This window comes from Gossypium hirsutum, chromosome D05 (genome assembly GCF_007990345.1).
Source record: "Gossypium hirsutum isolate 1008001.06 chromosome D05, Gossypium_hirsutum_v2.1, whole genome shotgun sequence".
Taxonomy (NCBI): Eukaryota; Viridiplantae; Streptophyta; class Magnoliopsida; order Malvales; family Malvaceae; genus Gossypium; species Gossypium hirsutum.
In genome coordinates, this window is record NC_053441.1 from 12,911,404 (window position 1) to 12,926,944 (window position 15,541).

At 29.7% G+C, this 15,541-nt stretch overlaps 1 protein-coding gene across 1 annotated transcript; it reads left to right on the forward strand.

Moving 5' to 3' along the window:
* Positions 1–1,307: 1,307 nt before the first annotated feature.
* Positions 1,308–6,602, forward strand: LOC107905983 (protein PLASTID TRANSCRIPTIONALLY ACTIVE 12, chloroplastic). Its single transcript, XM_016832790.2, has 10 exons — positions 1,308–1,597; positions 1,687–1,730; positions 2,203–2,865; positions 3,478–3,590; positions 3,984–4,243; positions 4,786–4,907; positions 5,292–5,360; positions 5,566–5,619; positions 5,710–5,814; positions 6,066–6,602. Exons 1-10 carry the CDS (start codon positions 1,564–1,566, stop codon positions 6,162–6,164), a joined length of 1,563 nt encoding a protein of 520 aa, XP_016688279.2. The 5' UTR covers positions 1,308–1,563; the 3' UTR covers positions 6,165–6,602.
* Positions 6,603–15,541: the final 8,939 nt, after the last annotated feature.

The window sequence follows — 15,541 nt, forward strand, 5'->3', positions numbered from 1 at the left end:
TAAATACGAAAATGTATAATTTTTTTTTCAAATGCAAGTGCTACATTGGGCAAAAAAAAATATAAGTAACACATTAGATAAAGATTTCATGCTAACACGTATCTCACATTTTCTTCTTCTTTTGCATTGTATATGAAAATTGTTATATATAATTTTTGGTCCATTTACTATATTTATATTTAGGGGTGTAAATGAGACACTGGTGCTCGCAAGCTACTTAAATTCGAATTTGATTCGATAATTATTGAGCCGAGCTTGAGCAGCCCGAGTTATCGTTCGAGTCGAATTCGAACTTAGTAATAGTTGACTCGAACGACTTGCGAGCCTTATCGAGCTTTTCATATTTTTATATTATCAAATTACATTATTGCCTTTAATATATATTATCAACCTTAAACTTAATTATTGAATTGAACTTGAACACAAAATTTGGTAAAATAGTTTAATTAAGAGCTCAAGTAGCTCGATTATATCTCGACCCGAGCTCGAGCTTAAAAATAAATATTCAATCGACCTCAAGTTTAAAAATAGATATTTGATCAAGCTCGAGCTTAACTGTATTTAGACTTGGCTTGGCTCGATTACACTCCTATCTCTATCTATAAGCCATACATAAAACTTAAGGCTTTCCTTTCCGTGACAAGCACGAAAAGGTTTTTTTTTTCTGCATTACAAGATTAGTTAAATTAAAATTTTGAATTTTCTATTTTTTTAATATCATATAAGAATGGTCAAATTTTAAATGTTAATTTATGTATTACACTCTAATTTTTTATACTCAACTTTTATAATGTAAGGCTTCCTTATATAAGGCATGTTTAAGTCATCTTTTTTTTTCTGGCATTAAAAGATAATCGTAAATTTTAATGAATAAATTCATATTGTAATCTTTCTATTACATTCAAATTATACTTTAATATTTGACATAATTTGGTATCACACTTTTTATAATATTATTAATTAATCTAAATATCTTATTGAAATTAAAACAGTGATGTAAAATTTAAGAATTGTTAACATTCTTAAAATTATTTGTTAACTTAAGTCTATTCCAATATTCCTTTTGGCATATGGTAATCAAGTGTATTTTTTTTAATTTTAAAATATTATAAATTAAATTTAATAAAAAAATTAATAAAGTTAATGAAGTTAACAATTAAACTTAAGAATTTAAATTGAGAAAGTCTTAGAAAATAACCTCTAAAATTTAATAAAAATATAGGAAGTGATATATGAAAAGTAAGGCAAATATAACCTCTCAAATTTTATTTTATAATTTAATCCAAAATTAACCCGTGCGAAGTTTTGGTAAAACATACAAGCTAACGTTAACAACCTAAAAGATTAAACTACATCGTGTTGACGACCCTTATCCGCTCACTGAAACTCGAAATTTTCAAAGACGTCCTCGCACTCACTGTCCTTAAAGCTAAACCCCAAAATCCAGACCAAACCCCCCCCCCACTCTCTTAGCTAATGCCTCTCCTTTTTCTCAGTGCCCAAACTGATTAATTTTATTTCTCTCTTCTCAAATTATATGTCGAGTATTAAGTTAAACTGAAAATGTCATCTTTATCAGTAAACTTTCTATGTAAAGGTGCGTTCTTTTTTCCTCTTTGCTAAAATTATTAGATTTTTTTTTCGTTTACATTTCATTAAATTCCCATTTTTGGGGATTTTTGGCAGATAGATTCCTAACTGCTGGGAAACCAGGCTACAATCACTTACAGGTTTTTTTTCCTTCATTTTTTTTGTGGTGAAATTTCATGATATTTATTTTTTATGATTGAGTTTGAACTTTTAAGCATGTAATTCTGATATAAAGTTTTTCAGTCTAAAAGCAATTTGCTATTTCATATGACTAATAAATATAGTTGGTAATCTGCTTTAATCATGTGTTTGTTTGTTGAACCCAGAAATCAAAATATAGAAGCTTTATAACATTGAGCTTTCCTGTTTAGTTTGTTCGTTTATGATGCGAAAATAGTATACAGTTCTGAACTTCACAGATATCAAAATATAAGTGGACTATCTTTTTTTTAACTTTGTGTTTTCTACTTTTCTGTCTGCATATTTTACCATACGTTAGGAAGTAAATTGTTCAAAAATTTGCATTTTTGTTCAGTGAAAAATGAAAATTGCTTGATTTTGTTCTGTTTAGCTTCATTTACTATTGCGTTCCGTTTTTTGTGAATTATCCAGATCTCGTCTATAGGCTATTTTCCAGCAGGAATATTGCAAGCTAGAGTTGGCTTGAATAAAGTGTCGAAGAGAGCTAATTTATTTCCTTGTATTAAGTGTGAGAAGAAAGAGGAGCCAATTGAGCATGTCTCTGTCGAGCGCCCTCCATATTATAGCTATATCGACTCGACTTCTGGGCAGCTTGAACCAGCATCTGGTGCACGTGCAAGTATTCCAGAAGAGGAGTACTGGCCTGAAGGCACTGCTAGTCGAGTCAGGGCTGCCAGGGCACCTGAACCAACTGGAACTTCTGCAGGATCCCCGTCATATGGAAAAAGCCCGGGAAGTAGGAGGAAGAAGCATAAAACATCGGCTGCTGCTCAATCTTCTCAAGTGAGCACTGAACCAAACGAGCCTGTTGTGCCTGAAATTGTGGAGGACATAGTTGACGGTCCTAAAGATTCCTCATCTGAGTATGTAATTTACCAGACAGAAACTAAAGAAGATGAAGAAACTGAGTATGAATTAGACAAGAAATTTGGACGCCCTCATCCGTTTATTGATCCAAAAGTAAAGAAACCACTAGAGGAACCACTTACTAGTGAAGAACTATGGTGGAATTGGAGAAAGCCAGAAAAAGAACAATGGTCTAGATGGCAAAGGAGACGACCTGATGTTGAAACAGTTAGTGCAAAAATTTCTTTTATCTTTGATAGAAATTGCGTTCATCTCTAACCAAGCAGCCCAAAAGTTTTTTTTTTAAATTATTATTTTAACCTTTTTTATGTGCTTGTGTGATGTGGAGGGTATATGTGCATGGGCATGTGTGTGTATGTAAATAGAGAGAAACGGTTAGTTTCCATGTGTTTTCATGCAATGAAACATGTGCTTTCAAAGGTTTGAATTTGGATCAGTTGGTCCCACCTCAATGATATCTAAGGCAATGATCATACTCCCGGATGATTTTCATTTATGCAATTCACCACTGTTCTCCATATGAATGTCCTCAAAATGTTGTCAAAAGAGATGGATTGACTTTCAAATCCTGATATGTTCTTATTTGAGTCCATTCACCAGCAGCTCTGTATCTATTGCTATTTCTCACAAGTCAAATTACTTTATGATGCTTAAGCAAGCCTTGTTTTATTTCGTTGCTTTGTGCTGAAACCTAAAGTAGCCTCATTCCATGATTAAATATATGCATACCGCACTTCTATGCATTTCAGTTTCTTCTCAAAGAGGCTTTGATTTTCTATATTTGATGCTGACAACTGAAATTGTCTCTTATTTTTTTAGGTTTTTCTGAAAGCAATGGCTCAGACTGGGCAAGTGAAGCTTTATGGTGAACATCCAACATTAACTGAAACTTCCCTTTACAGAGCTAGGCGCCATCTTTTCAAGGAAGAAAGGTTTAACCCATATGTGATGCTTTAGAAACGTTCACTTTCTCTCTTTCGTCCTTTCTCCTATTAAAATCTAAAGGCTGAAACAGGATTAGGAGATATGGACTGTTAACTAAATGAAAGTGAATAACAGTTGAAGTGTGAAGTTAAATAGGTAAAAGGTGGTGCAAAAAGGAGGAGGTTTTCTTAATCAAGAATAGGTACCCAAAGGATGTTTGAAATGAGCTAATAAACTAGTTATAAATATCTGAGTTCTATTTATGCTTGCCGTGGTTTTTTCTCTCATGTTTTTGCAAGGCATCAAACTTGCATCTTGATTATTATTGGCAAAAACTTGCTTTGGAATCAAGGTCTTTGAAAAGAACTTTTTTATGCTCAGCTAGGTGCTGATTTTTGTAGGTTGAAAGCTGAACAAGAAAGACTAGAAAGAATTGGTCCAGTGGCTTACTACTCTGAATGGGTGAAAGCATGGAAAAGAGACACTTCACGAGAAGCTATTCAGAAACATTTTGAAGAGACTGGTGAAGATGAAAATGCTCAACTGATTGAAATGTTCAGTTATCAAACAGATCGAGAATACAGGATTATGATGGGCACTGATGCCCGTATTCGAAGGGATCCTCTAGCAATGCGAATGAAAGAAGATCAAATAAAGCAAAGTACGCACTTCATACTGATAAGTTTTTCTTAGTGCCTAGATTTTTTGTTTGTTGTCAAGCAGATATAGTTATAGTACTTTCTGAAACACTGGCAGCTCTATATAGCTTGTAAAATTTTACTTTCCTGGTTAGATTTACGATGCATATTAATGGATATATTAGTGTAGAAGTTATTATTTGACCCATGTTTTCACTCTTATGGTCTAGAATAAAAGATGTATTTTTTTTCCTTTATGTTTTTCTCTTGTACTCCCAATCCCATATTACATTTGTAACTGAGGTCTAAATTTGAAATTCATGCTTCTTCGCCTCTACTTGTAGGTGTGATATTTTGGAGTGCTACTTCTAAATTTAACCGTGCATGCTATTGTCACTGTTTTAGGCAGTTATAATGATATTGATCTAGTGATTTTCCTTCCTATTTGCTCCTCCTACCTGCTAAAACTATCACGAGAAAATCACTGGCAAGGAGGAAAACCTGTTAGCATCATCGTGTTTTATATTTGGTTCTTGCATTTTAACAACTCCTTTGGTCCTTGCAGTTTGGGGTGGAGATCCTGTTTACCCAACTGTGAACTACATTCAAGATCCAGATGAAGTGATTGATTATAGAGGACCAGATTTTCATGAACCAACGCCAAACATGCTGGCCTATCTGAAGGAGGTTAATATTCTAAGTTTAGACCTATTCTTTTACTCCTCTCAAATTGAATAAGCAGATTTTATTTTAGTTAAAATGGTTTATTTATTTTAGGATCAGTCATTCTGTTAAAATGTGAAATGGTTTATGCAGTTCGGTTTAAATAATTAAATAGGCTCATGTAGCCTCGTAAACTGTGGTCTGGCAGTAAAAGTAAGTGTTGCATATAGTTGGTGGCTTGTTGCAATTTGTAGTACTTCACCAGTGCTATAAGCTTTCTGCTGAAGAACCCTCCATGTCCCATCTTCCTCCCTTTGTTCTTGGTCATTTTTTAAGTCCCATGCTTAAGTTTTGTTCCCCGTCTATTATTGCCTCTATCAAGTGCTTATTTTTCCTTACTTTGATCAGCATGGCAAAATCATATCGAGGGAGGAACTTGAGAAAATTTTGGCAAAGGAGAAGACTGAAGAACTCGAGGTAACTAAAAAATGACTATAAATGGATTGAAGAACAAAATCCAGTTGTGCCATTTCAATTAGCTACGTCACATTTATTTATTGGTTGTCGAGTTAGATTCAATATTTTTAACTGGGTAAAGGATGCATGATAGAACCATTGAAGCAAATGAAACATCATTAGAAGTGATTTCAACTAGTTATTGATAAAATTGTAATTGCTGCAGATGACAGATTTAGATGATGCTATGGCCCGAGCTGTTGATATCGGTGAAAATGAAGTGAGTCTAGTCATCTTTTCTGTTTTAGCTTTCATCCTATCTTTCATATCTATTTTGGAAGTGATTACTTCATGCTTAAATTCTTTATAGGATGAAGATGATGATGACAGTGAAGTTGATGGTGAAGGAGAAGAAGAGAAAATCAATCGCAATTGGAGTGTTCTTAAAAGTACACCTCAGCTTCGAAAGTCAAAGGTGCGTGCTCATGTCATTCTTTTTCTTTTGTCTGGCTGGGAAGTTGTGTAATATGATTTTTATTTCTTTTATTTGGGCTGTGATTATCTTGCATGAGCATCACATGGATTGAGGTGAGGAAAATTTTGAGAGGTTAGAAAGCCGTGACAGCACACGTCCAGACTTGAATGCTAATTTGGAGTTGTTTTTGCTCACTTTCTTACAGTCTTTTTGAAGCAAAATTCCTAATGCATTGTCCCTTGAGTATGCAGGGTAAGCCGAAAAAGGAGGATCCAATGTCCTTGGAAGAGGCAGTCAATGATTCTGAGAACTTGACTGATTTTCTCATGGACTTTGAGGAAGAGGAGTGAGGGCTATCCACCAGGTTGCAGCTTACAATATGATTTGCAAGTCATCAAATGAATGGCTACAAAAGTGAAAGAAGAGAGTGTTGAGAGATGGATAAGTGAGGGAAAGTGAAGATGGTAATTTTGGTGAAACCTCCAAAGGATCTTCCTACTCTTTTATTGATTGATGATTGATAAGTTGGGGGGGGGGGAGGCCATTTTGCTAACTTTAATGACAGCTGAATGAGGATGCCAAACAGGTTCTTTTGCAATTTTAGATTAGGGGGGTAGCTTTTCATGTGTCAATGTTTCAATTACTGTCACATCATTTGTTAAAAAGGACCTCTACTATATGAAATAGAGATTTGGGTCCGGTTCCCGTTTGTATAAAATTTGAGGCTAATTTGGAAGATGAAAAATTGAATAAGTAAAAACATAAAAATATATACAAGTTTTTATTCACTTGTCTTTTGGAGGAAAGATGGGAAATTTTGAAAAGAAAAAGTTACCCTTTTCATTCATTCATTGGTAGGGGCGAAAATATAGAATATTTTAAAATTATATAAATCTAAATCTAAATCAACGCATGTCTTTTTCTTTTCTTGATTTCTTCTGGTATTTTTATTTTTATTTTTATCATTTTTCTTTCTTATTAAGAAGACTCAAAAAATTTTGGAACTTTCGCTCTCAGTGTATTCCTATCATTTTCAATTTATGTTCACCCATATTTTTCAGATTTTAGAAAGGAAAAAGAAAAGCCAAAATAATAATAATAGTGAGTTGAGGCCTTCAATAATCCGATCTGGTCAAAAGCTCGCTCTTTTTATCTTCTTTTTTTTTCTTTCTTTTAAATTGCAAGTTGCCGGAAAAAGTGGAGCAAGTGAAGGCAGCCCATACATTGTTGCTTTCACACATAGATTTATGGTTTAGGTTATAAACCACTAACCATTTCATCTCATTTCCTAAGCCATTGATGGTTGAATTTACAACCTCCCACTCCAAATTGGAACACACATACATATTATGATTGAAGCCAAAAGAAGAGACTTAAGCCTCAATATATTCTTTCATCAACTCTGAACTCCAAATCCACTTCAATTTCACATTTACTTTAATACTTTATTTTTCATGAAATATTCATATTTGATATATATCCCAATATGAGTCTTAACAATCTCTAAATATAACAAATTTAACCTACCCTTATCATATCTTTATATAAATATCCAAATAATCTAATTTTCAAACCTATTTCTGTCAATTTTGTTACCTAAACTCATAACTTTCCCCCCACATTATTGAAAACCTTCCAAACTTTGTGAAAGATACAAAAATTCCATGATTAGCATATAAATCACTTTCTTTGTTTCCTTTTAATGTAGTGTGGCTGAGAATAATGGACCAAATATAAAGACAAATAAATAAATAAAGGGCAAAGCATAGCAATTATATTAGTTAGAGAGAGTTTTGGTACCTCGAAAGGTGGTAGCAACGGTCGTTCATGCATCACATGCAACCCCCCAGTTCATACTTGCATCAAAAGATTTATCTCATCTAACCAAATATTTCTCCCTTTTCTCCGTATTTCTAAACTTGAGTCTTTTCTTTTTTTTTGAACTAATGACTTCCAAATATATATAAATATATTATATTTTCAATCAATATAATATAAATATGATTCGAAATTTTACATACAATTAAAATTATGTTTAGGAACCGATTGAGCTTTAGTTCAATTGATATTGGTATTATTGCCAATGCCGGAAGATGTGTGTTCGAATTCGCTAAATCATATTATCTTTCAATTTAAAGGTTGGAGAGGGCTATGAACAATTATAGATTATGTTATTAAATCTAATAATAATTTTATTAACATATCACTATTTATTGTAAATATATATATAGATATATTATATACACAATTATGAAGAGAAGCTGTCCCCATCTACCTTAATTTATTCCCCACTGTCCCACACTATCTATCTTGATGCCTTTGCAAGATCTTAAAAGTGCTTTGCATTATTTTCTTTTCAATCTCTCAATGCACAAGTCATGTATATTTTATTTTATCATATCCCCCATATAGAAATCTAAACATTTTAACTTAATTCTTTTTTAATTTAATGTCCATTGTTCTCCATTTAAATTAATAAATTCCGTAAGCAACACAATCTGCAACTTAAAATTATTACTTCTGAACTGTCCCATATATTTTTGTGTACCTTATTTGGTGTAAGAAATTCAAGTGTGGTCCCTTTTACATCATAATGATGCACTAATAGATGTTGAACGAAAAAATAATTTAAAAAACAATGCACTAATAGTAGATTCTTAGTTAGGACTTTCAAAGATTCTAGATTAGATTAAGATAAGTATCAAATATTCAAATTTAATGTTGTTATAAAAATTAATTTTAAATTGACACTAGATAACTCTAAAACCTGAAGTGTAGTATTTATAACATCTTCCCTATCCAGCACAGGAAAATATAAATAAAGTAGTAGATTATATTGTTTTAAAGTACTACAAATTCTCTGTATACAACTAAAGAAATTTATTGTTGCTTTAAAGCATTTTACATTTATAGTACAACATTCCACAATGGTGGTTCTTCTTTCAGAAATTGTTGAAATGATGTAAAGTTTTTCAACACAAGAATCAATGGCCTACGATATATGTTAGACTTTTTAAGTTTTGGATGTGAGAAAGGGAAATCAAGAGAGTGACCTTTTACCTTCTAAAAAAAAGTACACACACATTGGGATAATTTAGTTGCTGAGGAATATAATTTTTTTTAAATTATATTTTATGCTTATATCAATAGTTATCATCAACATTAAAATTAATTTGTTCATACATAATTTACATAAGTGAGATTTAAATTAAAATTAGTAGATAAACTTCCAATTTACTTATTTTCTTCGTAGAGATAATAAAATTTATTATATTTTTTACATTTGTTGGCTTGAAAATAATTAGGGGATGATGTTGGTCAAACAATTAACACAAAAAATGATAATAGATTTACTGTCTTATTGGAGATTTTGTCACCCAAAAACATGCCCATGCAATACCCCCCCCCCCATCCCGCAATTAACAATAAACAAATTAAAGCAAAAAAAAAAAAAAGGTTAAGATTGAAACATAATCACAGACATGAAACATCTGGTCAACCCTGTTTGGTTTCTAAATATGTTTATGTCTCTCGCACCGTATTGCCTCTTGTTTAGATAGGGTCACTCGATAATGTTTAAACTCTAGCTAAACTACTTTCGTTATTATTAATAATCATTATTAATGACCCATCCAGTACCGGTTTGTCATGATTAAAACCAACGTGCTCCACATTAACATTATATTCTATGATATTATATTATATTGACACTGATCTCATCTAGTCTCCATTACTGTCATTTTGTTGTTGTGTTTGTCTCAATTATATATGTATATATACACTCAACTTTGTAATTTAATAATAATACAAAGGGAAAATCTTAGTTGTTAGAGAATTAAGATTACAACTATCCACAGTTAAGTTCTAGCGTGCCTTTTAATGTCGGGGTTAATAATTGGTAGACTATTGAAATTTTTTTATCTAGGGTTTTCCTAAAGAAAATGTATTTTTTAAAATATATTCATTTAATAAGAAAAATATAAACTACACCTAAAGTCATTTAATTATTAATAAATTTACACTTTGATCATTCAATTTCAAAAAATTATAAGTTGGTTATTAAAATGGTTTTGACTTAAACAATAACTTTGGAATAATTTAATCACTTGTCCGTTAGCTTCCATTATCCCCTCGAATAAAACAATGACATGACATGTTAACTTAAGGGTTAATAACTAATTTGGACATTAAACTATAGTAAAAATATCAATTTCATATTTTTAATTTTTTTTAACTATAATTCTAAAAAAATATGAGCTTTCGTTATAAAAAAATATTTTTGAGAAATATAATTTTTCTCATAAATATTTTTAAGGATAATTCCAAAAATAAAAAATATAAAGAATGAAAAATCATAATTTATTTTTAAATGATTGAAATATTTTTCCAATTTGTAGTTTATTCTAAAAATATGAGAATGAAGCTGCCTACATCATGAATGTTATAATAAGAAATCAATAAATATATAATAATAATAATAATAACTCAAAATTATAACTACCCGATAAATGAGTGATCACAATATAACTTTTGATAATTAGACCGCAAAATCATAAACTTAAGATTAATTTAGTAAGTTTTTTTTTTTTTGTAATTTATCATTTTCCTTGCAATTTTAGACAACTTTTTAAGCACTTCTTGAGAAAAGATAAATAAGGGGAAATTATCGGTTTGTATATGGTCATTATCGTGTATAGATTTATACACCAACATTTTGAAGAAAAACCTTAAAAGTAAATGCAGATGATGATTTGTTATTATTATACAGTATCACAAAATTTGCTTTGAGTGTATTCATTATTCACGTGAAAGAAGTCGGATTCTTATACATGAATAGGGATGGCATGGTTCCATTGTAAGAATTAGAAAGGTATTGCCATTTTATGCAATTCTCTTTCTTCTGAATTTGGGAAGTTATTTTGCTCAATATAAACAATTCATCAATGCCACATGGAGAGGATTGAATCAAGATTACATAATAATAAAAAATTGCATAGATAAAGTGATTACTATTAAATGATATTTTCTAAATGATACAAGTAATTGATAAAGGGGATATTTACAGTTTTTCTTTTGATAGCCAAGTGGACCCAATCCATGAAAATGAAATTATGAGGTGATCTAAATCATTAAAATTTTAAGTTAATGCAATATTCTAACCAAACAAGAAAACATAAACAAAAAATTCCAATTTGATTTAATTAACAAAATCACAAGTTGCGAAGATGGGTGCTTATTGTCTTGAAACACATGTATTATTTTATTGGAGACAAATTTGGGTAGGTATGGCATTTGATATTGCAGTCAATGTTACAACTTACAAGTGGAGAAGTGCATCTAAAGTTAGAAAACTTGCTTGGGGATTAGATTTGCTAAATGTATATAAACCAAGCCATCTATTATTTAATTCTTAAAAATAAAAACCCTAATTATTCATCCCTGTATATAATGATGACCAACAAATCTTAATAAATGCTGCTTAGTAGTTGTCTCTTTCATTTTATCTCTTTTTTTGGTTGAATTTTTTTTCTCTCTTAACCTATATTTCACTTTTTTACTTTCAAAGTTTAATGAGAATGATGTATCTAAAGACTTACGTCTTTGAAATTCACCTTAGAAATGAGTGAGGATTTAACTTTGTTAGTTGAAATGGAAGTTGTAAAATTTTATGCATTTAGAGTTGATTTTATTATTCATAAATTGAACGTGTGAATCTTCGATCTATTATGGACGATTTTTGTCGATTTTTATCTGTTGTTTCTCATTCTTCTTTTGTGGTATTTGGTACAAAAGATTTAGTAAAAAAAACCGATTCAGGGACTGACCATTGGTAATGCTCGTCGTCAGGACCCTAACGGTGGAGAAGCGGCACAGGAATAAATTTCCCCAGGCTCTTTTTTTTGAAGTTACCACTCAAAATAAAATGAAAACAATAATGGCAGAAATTGTAAATATTGGCCGCGTGAAAAATGAAATATGGTTGGCATTTTAGTTTTAAATTTTTAAAAAAGGAATGAAATATAGTTGCGTTTTTTTCCCTCTACCTTTATTAATTATTATTTCTCTTCTTCTTTTTAGAATAAATATTATTTTTAAAAGTATTAATTGAAAAATATAAAAAGGTTAAAATATTTTATACATTTGAAATATTGTAGCTTTTAAATTTCAAATTTCAAATTTCAAATTTAATTATTAAATTCATTAAAAGTTTTTATTAAATTTATTAGTATGATATTTTAAAATAAATAAATACTCAGTTGATAGTCATGCATCAACCAACAAGAAAAATGTTGCAATAGACCTAAATTTAACAATAAATTTCTTAACGATTTTGTATTTTTAAATCTAAAAAACATAATATATTAATTTTTTTGAAATAAAAATAAATGGACTAAAATATAAAAACTTGAAGCGTATAGGCAGGGGCGAATCTAGGGGAGCTGGGAAGGGTCCGACTCCCCCTCAAAATTTTTAAAATTTTAAATTAGTAAAGATAAAATTATATTTTAGCCTTCTAAAAATGATAAAATTTTAATTTAATCCTTTAAAAATTATATTTTTATTATAATAAAAATTACAATTTAATTTTAACCCTAAATTTTTTTTCTAATTTCACCCATGTACAGGATTCTAATGCATATTTTAAACCACGTAATAAATACATATACTTTAAAAAAAAACCGATAGGACGTATTAATAACAATGTATATATATTATTCATAAGTTTTAAAAATGTTATAAAAAACTTTCCTCAATATATTGATAATTCTAAAATTTTATTGTAATTAATCCGTGTGACCTAAACTATACGATTGTTTTAATATTTTAATATATTGAAAATAAAATAAAATAACCTAAACTCGGTTGTGCCTGGATCCCTTCAACTTAGCACTGCTGTTAAGATTTTTGAATTGCAAAAATAAAAACAAAAAGCAGGATAAAAATATAGGTTAACGTTTATAAATATTTTTCATTGCATTGGAAATTATAAAATGAAATATAAAAAATATTTAAAATAAAATTTCATCCAATTGAGTTTTAGCTCGATTGACATGGGTATTGTTGCTAATGCAGGAAGACCTGGATTCGAGTGCGTTGAAACACGTTACTCTCCTATTTATGAGTTAATAATAGACTATAAATAATTCTAAGTATTATATCAAAAAGAGAAAATATAACTTGTAACCATATGGTTCAAAAACAAAAACAAAAAAAAATATTCTTTTATTATTATTATTATTTGCAATTCTTAGCTTGGTTGACAAAGATAGAGGTATTGTGTCCTATGTATTCAGGTTGAGGTTTTATCTTGTGTAATTATGAGTAGTTTTCTGAGTGTCATCATGTGTGAAAGTTTTAATCCAATTAGTATTAGTTTGTTGACTTTAATTTATATTATATTAATTATTAGTCCGTTTGTTATGTAATAGTTTAATTCTATTTAGTGAGGTATCAGATAATTTATTGATAATAGCTTATACTTATAGTTATTTAGACTTGTATTTATAATTATAAGTATATGTGGTACACTTAAAAATAATAATAAACTATTTTTTAGCATTTTATTTTGATTTATCAAATCTTTTAAGGTTAAATATAAGCCCATTATTATCCACGTCTGACTGTACCAAAACCATTAGGTTTTTCCTCGTACGGGAGCCTCTTTTTAAGCCCTAAATTAATTTATAGATCAAAATTGATAATCACAATCACATCATTAATTTCCACTTCTGGGTTCACTTAGATGCCAAATTTCTTGCCTCGTGCAAATATGGTAACAAATTATTATCACCGTCATTATTGTAGAAAATTTTCTCTTTCTCTCACCAAACTCTTTTTCTAATTAAATCTGGTTTCTCCATTTTTACAAAACCCAAACCGTAAATTGTTTTAATTAGGTATAAAGTAACATTTAATGTCTGATTTTAATAACTCTTTAATATAATTTATATGATGATGCAATCTTAAAAGTATTACGATATCATGTTGATTGAGAAAAAAAATGATGAAACAAATTAAAAAATAGTTAAATTCAAAAATTAAATATTACTTCATCCTTTTTATTATTTTTAGCCCATAACGCAATTCTTTGATCCAAACACGTATTTTTTGTGTTTATTTTATCGTCTATGAAGTTTATGGTTGTTTTTTTCAATAATGACATCTCTTAAGTTCGAGTTTACACCTCTCATTTAAAGTATAATATACTCTATCATTACACCTAACATTTGTTGATACCATTTTAATGATTTCAAATTTTTATTGAACGGTATGATATTTGATTAAAATGTGATTTTTTAATAATGATATGGACCTTTAGAGGACCACATCCCAAAAGTTAACTATTGAGGTTGGAGAGCTTAGGTATATATAACTTCACTAAGAAATTTTACACTTTCATACTTTACAATTGGCACATAATAATTTACTAGGCTCCGCAACCCTAATGCCCAGGTGGGCTAGTTTTGCTTTAGCTTAATCTAATTCCGGGTGAACACTACAATGTCGACATCACCACCCATGTCGCACGATTGCAACTCAAAGACAAAATCCGACTCTGATATCAGTTAATACAAACCTTTGAAGAATAACACTCTAAAATTAACTATTGAGATTGGAGAGCTCAAGTTCATATAAACTCTACTAGACATATTTTAATATATGAGATTCAAGTCGCATACATTACAATTGAGACATTACATTTTATTTATTACTTAAAAAAAATAGAAGATGAATATGACTTTGTTTAGAGATTAAGTTAGTATATTTTTTCTAATTAGCAAAATGAAACTTTAAAATCAACGACATTATTGATTAATTACTTTTAGTAATGATTTTACCTTTTTCGATAATTAAAATATATTTGACATTCGACACTAGCTGGAGGTGTAAAATCAAATAAATTACCATGATTACTTTATCTAATAATTCATATAACTAATAGTAATTTTAAATGTTGAAGACATAATTAACTAAATCTGGTTGCCATACCTCTCTTTTAAGAAAAGAGATTCTTGATTCAAATGATTGCTCCTTCCAAACTTTCATAAAAAAATTAATAAAGAAAAAAAAACCAAGAGTCAAAAGCCTAAACCTAAGGTTTAAATTTATATACATATAGTCGGATTGGGGAAGATTGGTATATAGGAAGCATTGATTTTTTTTTATTAGTTTAAACAGAAGCTTTAATTTATCTTTTCAACCTAGGCTAGAAGATTTGTGATATACTCCTCCATTAGGATATCACTTGATTCTAGGGTTTTCTTATTTTTATTTTTAAGAATTGTTTGATAATGAAAATTGGACCGCCTTAGAATATATCATAATTAAATTCCTCCACTTTGGCCCCCAGTATTGGATTATTCTGACCAAATCACTCACATATATAAGCTTAACTATAAGCGCCCAAAGAATGATATATGATTTGTAGGTGGAAATTAATTAAATGATATATATGATTTGTAGGTGGAAATTAATTAAAGCAAAGGTCCACAGATGTACTCCTAATCATTTTCTTAATCGTACGAATTTTTTATTAAAAATATATTTGATATGCTGATCATAGAGCTTTTAATTTACCAAGCTAAATAAAGAAAAAAAGGCCATGCTTTCAATTTTCATTTAATTAATATTTTGTAAGAAATATGTATTAAAGTTTCAATATCTCTTGTGAAACTTTAAAAAAAGAGAGAGTATATTTTTCTCTTAAATTCTATTCGTTTTATAC

Coding starts and splice junctions, on each gene's coding strand:
- LOC107905983 (XM_016832790.2), top strand. CDS start 1,564: ATGTCATCTTTATCAGTAAACTTTCTATGTAAAG. Junction 5,361..5,565: donor AGAAGACTGAAGAACTCGAG/GTAACTAAAAAA, acceptor TAATTGCTGCAG/ATGACAGATTTAGATGATGC. Junction 5,815..6,065: donor CTCAGCTTCGAAAGTCAAAG/GTGCGTGCTCAT, acceptor TTGAGTATGCAG/GGTAAGCCGAAAAAGGAGGA.